Raw genomic sequence first — 14,384 nt, forward strand, 5'->3', positions numbered from 1 at the left:
TGCATAAAACCACCCTGTGATGACGGTGTTCTGGACCAGATAAAGGTGATGGTCCTAAGACACTGTGAGCGCACCAAATGCCACTTAATTGTTCACTTTAAAATGGTTGGTTTTACATTATGTGTAATTGTACCTCAATTAAAAAATCTATTATGGATTAAATTGGAAGCTGATACATCAGAAACATAAGTTTTTTAATGAAATATTTCCTCATGTTTTTTTTCCCATTTACTTTGAAAATATTATCAAGGCTAAGTATCAGGTAAGAGATGACAGAATAATTTACATCTTGAAACTTCATAATTTCTATCTTTGGCATAGATGAGGATTGAGATTAAATGACTCCTTTCCTCAAACTCTTACAAATGTTTTGTTTTCCAGAAGCATCTCTCCTCTGAGGCTCTAAAGGGTTCTGCACCCAATTCCGATTTGGTTTCCCCACACCAACAGGCAAGGCTCCGACACCAGGTGAGTGTCCTACAATTCAGCTCAATTCTGATAGTATGTGCCTGGTGGTAGTGTCACACCACACAAGTTAAGGGCTCAGTCCCACAAGACTGCCCTCCACTTCAGATGCCAATCGCAAGGCCAGGTTGTCATCTGTGTTTCTGACTGACAGGCTATAGATCAGAGGTTCCCACGGTCCCTTCCTTGGGTTCGATTAATTTGTCATAGCGGTTTACAGAACTCAGAGAAACACTTTACTTGCTAAATTACAGGTTTATTACAAAAGGATATAACTCAGGAAGAGCCATGACATGCCACTTTCCCAGCATCTCCTTGTGTTCACCAACCCAGAAGCTCATCCTCTTGGGTTTTTATGGAGGCCTCATTACATAGGCATGATTGATTAAAGTCTTGGCCATTGGTGATTGATTGTCCTCCCCAGAGGTGAAAGGTGGGACAGAAAGTTCCAACCCTCTAATCACATGTTTGGTTCCCCTGGCAGTCAGCCTCCACCCTTTCCAAAAGTCACCTCATTCACATAACGGAAGACACCTTTGTTGCTCTCATCACTTAGGAAATTCCAAGAGTTTTAGGAGCTCTGTGCCAGAAAAGGGAGAAAGACCAAATATACATTTCTTATTATTAATCACAATATCACAGGCTCACATCTGGAACTTCTGAGAAGTCTGAGGACGGCATCCCTGCATACATGTTTGCCAGGGTGTAACATAGGCCATGTCAGGGATGCATTTAACAGACAGACCACCCTGAGGGGCGCCCTTCCAGACTCCTGCTTGAGGGTCCTAGGTGGGAAAGACCTGTTGGTCCCTGTCCTCACGGAGCTCACGGTATTCCATCACACAGGAGATCTCCCAGGACCCTCATCACACAGTCCAACTCCGGGGGCCAGCTGTCCTCCCAGCGCCTAGAGCTGCTCTGGCATCTCCTGCAACCTGTCCCCAATGCTACAAGTTACCACCAACACACTCCTTGGAGAATTAAACCATATTTGAGTTCATATTTAAATATTAATTATTTGAGTAAATATTTAAATGTCCCTCACTTTCTCGGAGTGGGTGCTGTGATTTAAAAGAGGGGCACACTGGGGCACACGCATATACAACAGGAGCATGTGTCTGGGAAGGGCAGGCTACTCTGGGCTGACCCACCTGGACCTTCCCCACTCCTAATTCACCCATCTATTAAGAAATCTAGAGGCCACTTTGGCTTGCTTTTTGTTTACTCTGCTCGTTTACTGCAGAGGTGCTGGTTTCTGGTGAGGGGTGGGTGTGAGATGCTTGTAGCAGGGGGCGGGCCAGACGGGCTCCCAGGACACCTGGTACCCGAGTCTAGGGGCTTAACTTAAGTGCCCAGAGGACCCGGAGGGACACTCACAGAGGACATGTGAAACCTGGAGTGAAGGCAAGCTCACTCTGCGTTGCACTGCTGGGTTAGACAGAATAAGGTGGGCCCATCTTGAGACCAATTCTCCCTCCTGGACCAAATCTTGAGTCAGGCTCCTGCAGGCTTCTTCTCCTCAAGGCCTCAACATTGGCCTTCCTTGGAGGGCCCAGTCTTAGCAAAGCTTCTGCTAAGTCATCCCCCATGCCTGCTACCTGATGGAGTTCCTCACCCCCACCCTTGACGTCTACGCCCTCTGCCCTCTGCTTGTCTTCAGCAAGAACCCTGCAGGCCAGTTTAGCAAGAATCCCTCTCCCCTTGATGTTCTTCTTAGTAATTTCCACCCAGTGACTGTCACTCTGCTTTTTGGTTATAAATCCCCAGCTATCTTTGCTGCATTTGGAGTTGAGCTCAGCTCTTTCCCTACTGCACTAGGACCAAATAAAATCTGTCTTCACCAGCTCTAACTAGTGTCCAGCTCTGCTTCTCTTTGACACTTGTCCTGTTGATTGTCTGGGAAATAACCTGATATATCTGGGTTTATGCTGACTAAACCAGTACTAAGGTAAGTTTGATGCAATAAGACATACGGAGGAATTTTATGTAGCGTTATACTAACTTCGCCCTAACTGAAAAGAAGCCAGAATAGAATTGAGACAATAATAATAATTGCAACAAAATCAGAAATAGTCATCAAGCCCCAAATCCATCCTCTGAAGGCCAGTTGATTGCACTCCCTGAATCTCCCACAACTGCACCCACCTCTCGCCATCTCTTCTGAAACCACGTTGGTCACAGCTACTCCACCACTGCCCGCTCCCATGGGTGTTCTGCATGCGGCAGCCAGAGGGATGTGTGAAAATGGAAATCTGAGCAGTCGCCTCCACATCTTAAGGCTTGTCAATGACGTTGCACTGCTGTGGATGCCACGCCACCACCTTCTGTGGCTACAGAGAACAGCTATGATCTGGCCCTGCCTCCCTGGCCTCAGACCACACCTCCACTCCCCCGCAGACTCCTGGTCTCCAGCCTGTCCTGGTCTGTAGCGCTCTCTGCCACAGAACCTGCACGGCTCTTTCTCCATCCCATAAGCCCCACTCCATTCACCTGGTTAACTCCTAATTAACCCTCCTCATCCTTCAAACTCCCAGACCCCCTCACCAGGTAAACAACCAATAGAAATTGGTAGAGCGCCACCGTCCTCTCTGGGGCCTTCCCCCATTGTGGGATCACTGGATCCGTCCCTGCTCTACCCACTGCACCTCCAGGAGGGCAGGGCGGGGTCTCTGGGCTCACATCGGTGTAGCAGAGCATCTGGTGAGTAGAAGAGCTCAAGACACGTGTGGACTGCACGTGCCTTCACTCGACACCAAGTATTCCTTTATTTCATACTTTAACTTTTCATTATAGAAAATTCCAAACAAACATAAAAGCAGGCAGAATAGTATGATGAACCTCCATGTAGACTTCACCTAGCTTCAACTATTGTCAACTCCCAGCCAACACTGTTTCAATGACATCCACATCGTATCTCGCAATGGAATTTTAAACTAAACTTTTAATTTTGAGATCATTGTAGATTCACATGCAGTTGTAGGGAATTACACAGATAAGCCCTATACCCTTGATCCAGTTTCCCCCCATGGTAATATCTTGCAAAACTATACCAGTATGTTGACGGTCAAGATACAGAACATTCCCACCCCATAGGGATCCCTCACGTGGCCCTTTATAGCTACCCCCACTTCCCTACCACCTTTGCCCCTCCTAATCCTAGAAAACATGAATGTGTTCTCCATTTCTGTAATTTTGCCATTTAAAGAATGTTATATAGGGGCCGGCCCCATGGCGTAGTGGTTAAGCACGCGCGCTCCGCTGCTGACAGCCCGGGTTCGGATCCCGGGCGCGCACTGACACACCGCTTGTCAGGCCATGCTGTGGCAGCGTCCCACATAAAGTGGAGGAAGATTGGCACGGATGTTAGCTCAGGGCCAGTCTTCCTCAGCAAAAAGAGGAGGACTGGCATGGATGTTAGCTCAGGGTTGATCTTCCTCACTCACTCATAAATAAATAAATAAATAAATAACATTATATAGATGGAACCATACACCATGTAAAATTTAGGGAATGACTTTGTTCTGGAGGTTCATCCAGGTTGTTGCGTGCATCAATGGTTTGTTCCTTTTCATTGCTGAGCTGTGTTCCATGGTGTGGATCGACTCCAGGTTGTTTAACCATTCAGCTGCTGAAGGATATTGAGGTTGTTTCCAGTTTGGGGCTATGAAAAATAAAGCTGCTATAAACATTTGTGTACAGGTTTTTGCATCAACATAAGTCTATTTCTTGGGATAAAAACCCAGGAGTGCAATTGCTGAGTCTTATGGTAGTTGTATGTTTAGTTTTTTTTAAGAAAGTGCCAAACTGCCTCCCAGAGAGTCTGCACCATTCTGCACTCCCACCAGCAATGATTGAGAGTTCCGGTTTCTCTACATCCGCACTAACATTTGGTGTTGACGCTATTTTTTGTTTTAGTCATTCTGATAGGCGTGTAGTCAGACCTCATCATGGTTTTAATTCACATTTCACTGATGGCTGGTGAGGCTGAACATCTTCCCATGTCATCATTTGCCATCTGTACGTCCTCTTTAGTGAGATGTCTCTTCATGTCTTTTGTCTATTTTCTAACTAAATTATTTGTTTCTTTACTGATGAGTGTTTAGAATGTCAATATTTTCTCCAAGTCTGTAGTCTGTCTTTTTAATCCTCTGAACTGGTTCTTGTCACAAGGTATTCAAATTGTCTATATTGGGTGAGTTTTCACAGTCTGTGCTTCTCATTAAACACTATGTGTGTAGAGTAGTCTGTAGTATTCCTTATCCATCCTTTTGGCATCTGCAGGGTCTCCAGTGATAGCCTTGTTTCATTCCTGATATTAGTAATTTGTGTCTTCCCTCTTTTTCATCAGTCTTGCTAGAGGTTTGTCAATTTTATTGATCCTTCCAAAGAACCAGCTCTTTCTTTCATTTATTTTCTCTGTTGTTTCTCTACTTATAATACCTTTGATTTCTGCTTATATTTTTACTATTTCCCTCCCTCTGCTCACCTTTGGTTTATTTTGCTCTTCTTTTTCTAGGTTCTGGAGGCAAGAATCTGAACTCTTCATTTCAGACTTTTCTTCTTCTCCAATGTAGGTATTTACCGTCATAAATTTTCCTTTCACCACTGCCTTAGCTCTGTCCCATCAATTTTGGCATGTTTTATCTTCATTTTATTCAGTTCTATATGGTTTGTTATTTCCCTGGAGACTTATTCTTGGACCCATGGATTATTTACAAGTGTGTTGTTTCGTTTCTAGGTAATCTTCCTGTCACCGATTTCTCGTTTGATTCCACTACAGTTGGAGAACACACTCGGTATGGTGTCAACTCTTCTCTAATCTGTTGAAGTTTGTTTCACGGCCCAGGATGTGGTCCACTCAGGTTCCAATGGTCCTAAGGCCCATGGCCAGTCTGCCTTCCTTTCTCCACCTTTCAGTCTTCTGGCATTTATTGTATATAACTGCCCAGGGTTTTAGTTGTACTTAGCAGGAAGAATAGGGAAAAGCATGTCTGCTCCATCCTCCAGGAGGTCAAGCCACTCTCCCAATGGTAATTTAAAGCAGATACTCTCATGTATACACACGTCAGTACCTAGTTCTAAATGATTCAGAACCAGGCGTTATGCTAGATGCCTACAGACACTCCTGAGACTGCACAGTGATCATGGATGAGGTTTTATCGTCTGTATTTGTAGATAAGGAAACAGGTTCAGAAGGTCAGTGAGTATACAAGTCATAGTTATTCCATGACTGGACTTAAATCCAGGACCTCTGAGACTTTCCTTGTGCTTTCTCAGTCCTGACATCACGTCACTACCAGTTTAGATGAGAAGAAGTGAAAAACAAGCCCTGTCTAATCTGATGATTTGGAACAAAAAATCCATGGTTGTGGAGTGAGGCTGACTAGTCTGGAATTCTGGCTTTGCCATTTATCAGCCGTGTGGCTCAGGCAATTTGCTTAACTTCTCTGTGTCAATTCCCTCCTCTGTAAATCGGATAACAGGCAGAGCGACCCCTATAATATGACTACAAGATTAAAGGAAATCATGCTGTAAAGAGGAAGACAAGTCGTACATAGCTGTATGTATCTGTACACATGAGCTACCACTATCACTGCTGCGTCTCAGAGGGGTCAACCATCCCACCTGGCGTTGCAGAGCGCGAGAGATCCCCGGGCACAAGCAGGGCTCTCTGCGCCCTGCCTGGTCTGCAGCCCCTCTGAAGTGAATGTTGTGCGTCTCTGCACTCTTCAGGGACTAACATCATTGGGGACCAATAAAATAAAAGTCTATAAGACTCAAAAGGTGTTTTCAAAATTAAATAGCTCCAATTTAACATGTTTGCTTTTTATATTTGAAATCAAAACCCTACTTCTTCATGTGGATATTTACACACGGAAGGTACTTAGGATGTGCTGGCTGCACTGAAGCCGTGAGCAGGGCCCAGTGTCACACACAGACACGTCAGCCCACGTCTGCCCCAATGCTCCAGGCCGGATGTCGCCCAGCTGCCATGTGCACATCTCTGGGCATCCCGCGTTGGGCACACCAACCTCATTCAGCTTCCCAGGCCTTTCTCAAGTTTAGAAGAGTTCAATATTCCCCCGATACGCCACATGATGACCCTAAAAGCCTACGTCAGGAGCTTTTAGTGAGACTAAAAGTTTTTTCTGGTATTTTCTTTCCTCGAGTTTATCATTCACCTTCCACTGCTGTCACCAGTGTGTTTCCAACGATCCTGGTCTTGGAGTTGTGGGAATCTGACTGAATTCCATGTCACAGGGCTAGGTTCTAGTTCAAACCCACTGAATATGTTCAAATTCGCCATCAATCCTGGTGGTCTCAGGGAGGAGGAGGGGGCTGTGTGGAGACAGGGGCAACGTCCCTTTGTTTACTTCCTTCTACATTATTAACATACAGAAGAACAGACACATGGCTACGTCTGGGCAAGCCTGTGTGCTAACGCCTACAGGAACACAGACACCTCTTCTCCCGTGATGCTCACATAACATACAGACAGGTGCAACAACACTGCACACAGGTTTCCTTACCCTGTATTTCAGTCGCATCTGCTAAGAAAGACGGGCAGGTTAACTGCTATGCTCTGTGTACAAAGAGAAGTATTTATGTCCTAAAACTATAAAGGAGACTTTGGGAGAAAGATGGCCCTTCTATTAAGTGACACACAGATCTGGTTTTCTCTGGAGGAAGAGGGAACATGGAGCTAGCTGTCATCGCTAAACCACTCCTGGTAAGAGGCAAGATTTGAACACAGTGTCAATGTCCCACTCCCGAGAAGCAAGCCTGACAACCATAGCGGGAGTCCTCCCTTGCCTCCCCCAGAGAGAAAAGCAGCATAAAGAATCTACAGTTACAGAGAAGAGTGATTTTAAATGTACATAGGGCTTTAGTTACATGCCCTCTCCATCTGCCTGAGGTCAGGCCTGTCCTAGACCCCAGAGGCTGGTGGGGAATATCCAGAAGGAAGAGATGCTGAGTAACCCCCTCGCCACCCCTCCCCCGGGCAGTGCATACTCGGAGAGGAGCCGAGTATGGAAAGTGTCTGAGGAATGCAACAACCCACCCCAGAAGCTGACATATCCCAGAAGTCATCACTCCTGGGGAGATCCAGGACAGTGACTGAGTGTCGAGGATGTAAGAAGCCAGGACACGTCTGTGAGCAGGCAGTGGGCAAGGGTCTAGGGCAGCTGTGCAGCATGGAGCAGGGAGCTCGCTGCCCTCTGGGGGCCTTACTTTCTCTGTAAAGGTGGGGCGGGTGTTCCAGTTTCCTCTTTCAACACCAAGTAACACCAGGAGGAGTTGAAAAGCACTGATGCTCAGCTGCTGAGAGCACCACCACTGTTCCCATGAATGCATGTCTCGGCAGACAGACACGTGGAAGTGCTGAACGGCACACGCCCGCAGGCCACCAGGCAGAGTCAACACCATTGCTAACCCCCAGCAGGCTGCACAGCCGCGCCCCTACACCTTCTCCAGCGAGAGCCATCCTCACTTTTGAGGCTTCTGAGACGTGACACACATGGAAATATTTCTGCACCAGAGGACGCATTTGCAAAGATGGTGACTATGCAAGGTGGTGCCCAGAGCAGAGGAGAGTAGGTGGGTTTCTTACCATGACCTCCTTTGTACAGACCGCTGGTGCTGCCCATCTGTGGCCTGGGTGGGCTGAACGGGGTATACTGTGGGGGTGCTGTCACTGGAAGAGAAAGCAGAGCAGGAGCTGTTCTAGTCTCCTCCCTGAGGGGTGGGATTGCACACAGCAGGCTGTGCTCCTTTCTTACCGTATGGTGTTTCTGGAGACACTGGGAACGCTGGTGTGGAAGAAATCGACTCGCTGCCACTTTTGGTTGGAGAGAAGATCCTGCCATCAATCCCATCAAGGTCTGGGGGATATGTAGCGATCACCGTCTGAAAGTGGTACAGGGGGAGTCAGGTGAAGGCCACTCCAGACAGCTGGGGGGCCCCCAGCCAGCCCACCGAGCCAGCCCTTATCTGAGAGTGGGGGCAGGAAGCCGAGTACTGGATCCACAGGCCCACCTCCCACAGCCAGAGAAAAGTGGAAAAACCTTCAATAACAATAAAGGAAGAGGGAAGTATCTTATGGCGCATCTGTTTACTACGACATCACACAGGTAGCAAGTGGAGTTGGCAGAGAGTTTGTAAAGTATGGGGCGAGGGAGCCTTCCAGCACTCCGTGAAAAAGGCAGGCAGGATAAAATCATCTTTTCCCATGGTATGTTCACAGATATGTGCAGAACCCCATAAATTAAACCCATAGAACAGAAAAGGCTGGACGGACACATCCAAGTAGCACCACTAGTTTTGCTTGTGTCTTAAGACCAGGACTAACTTTCTTTTCTTGTCTATTCTGGGTTCCTACTCTCGTATCTTGAGAATAAATAAAATCCTAATTTGAAAGGGTTCATTATTTTGGGGTTCGCCAACCTGTCTTACTTCAACTATGACTAGAAGCCTTGACTATACCTCCTAGAAGATGCTCTGTTGATCTCACACGGAGTCACACGTCCACGCAGACCACATTCTTCCTGCTCCCCCCCACCCAGGGGCCCCGAGAGCTCTTGGGTGGGGGATTCAGGGGCCTCTGCGATGACTTCGGGGAAACTTGCTTGCCCTTCACTGCTGCCATCCACCACTGAGCTGGCGAGACTCACCTGCACACTTCACACCTCATCCTCACTCTACAGCTCAGCACCCAGAGGCTCAGATGACCCCAGCGAGGCACACCACGCACGCTCTCTTGGGAGAGCAAGGGCCACACCCAGGCCCGGCTGACTGCGCACCTGGGCTCTCCCACCCACATCCCTGCCTTTCAGGGAGGAACCGTGTCTGTGAGGTGGGGAAGGAGGAGGTGGGGAAGAGGGCCAAGGACTTGGGAGGAGCTCAGGTCAAGCTCTTGGGTGGCGGTGAGTACCTCTTTGGCGTCTGCTGGAGAGAGGAAAGGCGCCAGGCTTGGAGCCTGGTCCGCACTGGCGGTCTTTCCCCATCCGCATTTGGAGAAGGCTGGCTGTCCCCCAGCATCGTTGTCATACTGCCCGAAGCTCAGCTTCCGGAATCTTCCGCCCAGTAGCTGGTCAGCTGAGGAGGCTGTTAGGAGAGAGACACGTGGGCTGCAGATGCTTTCATCACAGTGGAGAGTGGAAACCTTTAATTCAAACTCCACTTTAAAACTTCCAGAAGACGCTTTTTATTTCATCACTGATGGAAGCTATTGCAGACGACATGTAACCCAGGGGTGTCCTCAGACTCATGGGCTCCCCAGAAACCCTCAGCTCCCACCAGCCAGCCCACTCCTTCCAGAACCGGCTTCCTGCCAGGACCAAGCATCAGGACAGCACCCAGGACACTGGGTGTGACTTAAGGCAGCTGAGCACAGAGGGACCTGCGCGTGCCAGGGCTGTGTGTGAAGCACCGTGCCCCTGGGTCAGGACCATAGCACTCTGAGGGTCACCCCGCCTGCAGAGGCTCAGGCCGAGTGAGGGCCCTACGTGTCACAGCTTGAATCTTAACGAAGAATGCTGGAGGGAAAAAAATGCTTAATTCAAGCCCCAACAGTCAACTTGACTGCCCCAAACTCTCCCGCGCAAGAAACACCACAGGCATTCACTCTTCATACAGATCTCCAGCCTCCACATCAGACTTGCCTAAAAGGGGAGGAGGGAGACGGAGGAGAGAGCTGCAATCTGCACATTTTTAACTTCTTCCCAGGGAATCTTATGTTTGGGAAACCTGCTGCAGCCTATTAAGATAACGTTTCTCCTGATGACGTACTCTGAAAATTCAGACCTAAAAATGGTTTCCCTACAGTTCAGATTTAAGCTAAAACTATATAATCCCTGGAACTGTGAAGGTCACAACGATGTTGCATTTAAAGGCATGCGGCTCACCTTGGAATGCCTCTGTCCCAAACAAGTCCCTGGCTGTGAAACATGCTGTCACTGGAGCACTCCTGACAAGCCTCATCCCCCTCCCTCAGCAGGGACTTTAAGAAGCTGTGTGGAATGTGCAAGCTGCCACATTAGGGGAAGACACCTCAGCGGAGGCAGGACACCCAGCTGCTATTCCAGTGAGGAGAGGAGCAGGGTCCCTTCAAGGGTCCCACCTCCCGAGCCTCCAGCTCCTCTGGTCCACTCCCTGGGCAGAGGCCAGGCTGGGCACAGCCCTCCTGCCACACGGCCAGGGACGGTGCGAGCAAGATCCAACCCAGTCTCCAAGTGGTATTCCCCTCCTAGAAGAGTCCCACCCTCCTGACTCCCTCCCTCCAGTTCCCAGCAGCTGCCCCGCAGGGCCGGCCTGGAGGGATGAGGGAAGAGAGCATTAGGATTCCACATTAGGATTCGGGACTGGGAGGCTCGTGTCCACCCCTCAGCAGCTGCAGGAGGAGTCCAGCCCCGTTCTGTGTAAAATGAGCGCAAAGCTTGCTCTCTTTTCTCCCCTGAAGAGAAAAACTGAGGTGAGGATGAAATGAAATACCTTTAACATCACCGCACACTGACAGTTAACACAACCACACACTGACAGTCCCGATAACACAACCACACACCGACAGTCCCGGTAACACAACCGCACACCGACAGTCCTGCTAACACAACCACACACCAACACAGCACCACGCCATTCTGGGGTCCTCTTTCCTCTCCTTCCTCCGGCTCCCGCCCTCCAGGAGATGTGCACTGCCTGGCAGGGGGGACCAGGCCCTACTTGTCCCCCCTTGACTGGACAGACCTGCCCCTCCACATGCACCTGAGCCCTCTAGGGAGATCGTGTGTGCAGAGAAGGGTGGAGAGGGGTGAGGCCACAGAGGGAGGCTGGCCTCACAACTGGGGCGCTGTCACCTGGGCAGCAAAGGTACCCTGTGGGGCAGAGCACTCTAGGAGATGGATGCTGGGATGGACACTCGTGGGCATCAGCAACGGGAAGGAGGAGCCTGTGTGAGCCTGACCCCTGAGGAGCGAGCCCCGCCGCCTTCCGCAAAGGCTGTGGGGGTTACTTACACAGAGCATAGAGCACCTCATCCAGAGAAACCCCCCACCCAAAAGGCGCTTCTCATAACCGTGCGCTGAGGGCTTATCTGACACCCTCGGCCATCACAGCCGAGAAATCCAGAAGCCACACTGCTCGTAAGCCTTCCTTCTGGAGAAGGGATTTAGGGACAGGAAGGCGTACTGCTTCTGTTCATGTGCAAGACAATAAATGTATTTTATTGCAAACAACACAGCGACACCACACCAAGGTGCTGCGCAATGTGAAGCCCCAGAGAGGTGCAGAGGGCGGGGCTGTGTTCCCTGAGACCCTGCCCCGGCCTGGGGAAGGTGACCTCAGCCCTGACCTTTGAACCAGCTTGCTTCAGAAACCGAGGCCCCATTCGGTGCATGGTCACTTGTAAGTTTAAAACCAGCTGGCACAGCCTCGTGGATGCTCGGCAAAGGCACCTCTGTTAAAATACGGCCAGATGGGGCCAGGGGTCGAAGGGGAATATGCAGAACTGAAAACGGAGTTTCTGAGCAGGAGTCTTAGACTTTTTAAACTCTCCTCAAGGTCTCCTTTAATATCTCTGTGTCAGAGCACCTAGGGAATGTGGTGCGTCCTGTAGCTGATGCGGAGCAGACGTGCGGCCTCCGCCCTGGCTTCCCCCAGATGAGGCCCTGAAACAGCCGCCCTGAGTAGCCCCAGAAAAGTCCCGACTGAACATAGGGCTCTGCAGCAGTTTCTCGATTTTCTCTGTCAGGCACAAATGAAGACAACAAATAGAACTGTCTTCCCTTAAAAGTCTCCCTGTAAAGTGTTCTTATTATCAAATGCCTTCTCTGAAACCTGAGTGATACGGCCTCTAGTCCAGCACAGTTATGGGTTCCACCCTTTGCAGGGATCCGTACTTGAGAATCCCGCCGCTGAAACAGCCAGGAGCACGGCTCCAGTGCCTGCAGGAGCACAGTCACAGACAGTGCTGAGGGTCTGTCTCCAGAGGGGCTCAGCCACCGCTGAGAGAATGAGGTGAGGGGCACGTGCACAAGCAAGACAGGGGGCCCTGTTTCCAGGCTGTGATCTGCACAGAAGCATCTCTCAACCCGCAGGACGTGTTCTCCCTTCCCAAAGAGGAAAAAACCAGGCACCAGGGTCATCAGCAGCCAGGCCCTTCCGGGTGACAGACCCTGCCCTCCTCTCAGACCGCAGTCATGGACAGTGGAGCTTTCCTGCACCATCTGCATCCTGGTGTGAAACTCCTGGAGAGATGAGGCAGGTGTAAGGTGCAGCCACAGTGCCGGGAGGTGCCGGCATGCGCCCACCTCTGCCCAGTGGCAGTGACAGAGAAGAAAGCAGAAAGGAGAGTGAGGCTTACCCCAAAACAGCCCTGGGCCAAGCCTGGGCACGCGCTCTCACCCAGAAAACCCCACAGTTACAAAACTAAGGCAGCGTACTGCATCATTTTTGCAGACGAGGAAAACAGGGCCTTGGGTCAGGACCTGCCTGCCCCACCCAGCAAGTCACAGACAGTGAGGACTTGCAGCTGCGTGGATCTGGCTAAAAACCCACAAATGCAGACTGTACCTGTTCGCGTCACTTTTATTCCCCCACTGGTACCAAATAACGCGGTGGCTCAGTCAGGGAGGCGACAATGTCCCCTCCCACCTCAAAAAGACTCTGCAGAGCAGACAGTGACCCTGAGGCCTGGGGAAGCACTGCCCACCCACACAGCCTCGTGGTACTGTCGGCACCTAAAGGATTAATAATGATTAACGAGGATGACGGAGGGGACACCGGGCTGAGAAAGGGGGACCCTTCCTTCTGGAACATGGGGCCGAATGTGTAGTTTGTATACTATGACTTTACTTTTATTTTAAAAAATAAGGAAATAAACCAAAATGTTCATAAGAGGTTCTCTCGGGGTTGTGGAATTCTAGGCACTTTTAATATTTTGTGTAAATATCTATATTTTCCAAAGTTTTCACTAATAATATGTAATACTTTTAATATTAGAGAAATAAGATATAGATTGTCTTTAGGAAGAACAAGGTTTCTTTACATTTTGTATTACTCTGTGCTGCTGTCTTGACATGAGTACAGCCATGTTTGGCCGCTCCATTAACCTACAGCCACCAGCACACAAAGAAATATAAAGCTGCTTTCTGTGTGGTGGGAACTGGCCTTTTCCCGGGAACTGGCCTTTCTCCCACGGAGATAGTTGCAATTTGTAAGAATTTCAAGGTCCTTTGGGTGTCACAGCCTGGGGCAGACTGGCCATCTGTGCCAGGCTGGGATGATAACGAGGGAAAACAAAGCACATACACAACTGCCAGGCTGGGACGATAGCCAGGAGGCTCAGTGCACGTCCGCCACTGATAACCATTTGTGCATGGGAACACTGAATGCTTGCTCTGTGAACTCTGTAACTGCTTATATAAACTGCTGGAAACCAAGGCCTGGTGACAGTCTCACCTGTGGAGGGGACGCCTTGCCCAGGACGTGTGATTCCCGCCCAGCCGTGTCAATTAAAAGGACTCTCCCAGCAGTGGGGCACGGATGTTGTGAGTAACCTATCTGAGGTGTTCTCTTTTTGATCAACCTAGTGTTTCTCTTTCCGATTGATTTGTATCATTTCCCTTCAGTCGATGTGGATGTTTTCCCTTCCCAGTCGAGCTGATGTTTTCCCCTCTTAATATTTGACCTGTTCAGATCTGTTTGCGGACTATCGCCTTTACTCTCCTCTATATAATAAAATATACCTTCAGTCCATTTGTTTGGAGTGGAAAGTGTCTTTTACATCTCCGATCGAATCCCCGAACCTCTCATAACAGCTGCCTATACTGAATTTCTCTAAATCCTTCTCTCATTCTGAGATCGTATTGGTTCCATGTTTAGATTCACAAACTCACGAGTTTGATCAACAAACTTTCTGTTCT

At 49.3% G+C, this 14,384-nt stretch overlaps 1 protein-coding gene across 11 annotated transcripts in view; it reads right to left on the minus strand.

Annotated features, from left to right (window-relative positions):
- The window catches only part of TNS3 (tensin 3), a 256,326-nt gene that overhangs the window by 48,191 nt on the left and 193,751 nt on the right, over positions 1-14,384 (minus strand). For all 11 annotated transcript variants that reach the window (XM_087431210.1, XM_087431156.1, XM_087431094.1 and 8 more), the window contains 3 exons: positions 9,398-9,570; positions 8,247-8,373; positions 8,078-8,161 (listed from right to left, as the gene is read on the minus strand). In XM_087431210.1, coding sequence (XP_087287336.1) covers positions 8,078-8,161; positions 8,247-8,373; positions 9,398-9,570 — 384 coding nt within the window. The remainder of the gene's footprint in view (positions 1-8,077; positions 8,162-8,246; positions 8,374-9,397; positions 9,571-14,384) is intronic.

This window comes from Ceratotherium simum, chromosome 1 (assembly GCF_057802395.1).
Source record: "Ceratotherium simum simum isolate JZ-2026a chromosome 1, ASM5780239v1, whole genome shotgun sequence".
Taxonomy (NCBI): domain Eukaryota; kingdom Metazoa; phylum Chordata; class Mammalia; order Perissodactyla; family Rhinocerotidae; genus Ceratotherium; species Ceratotherium simum.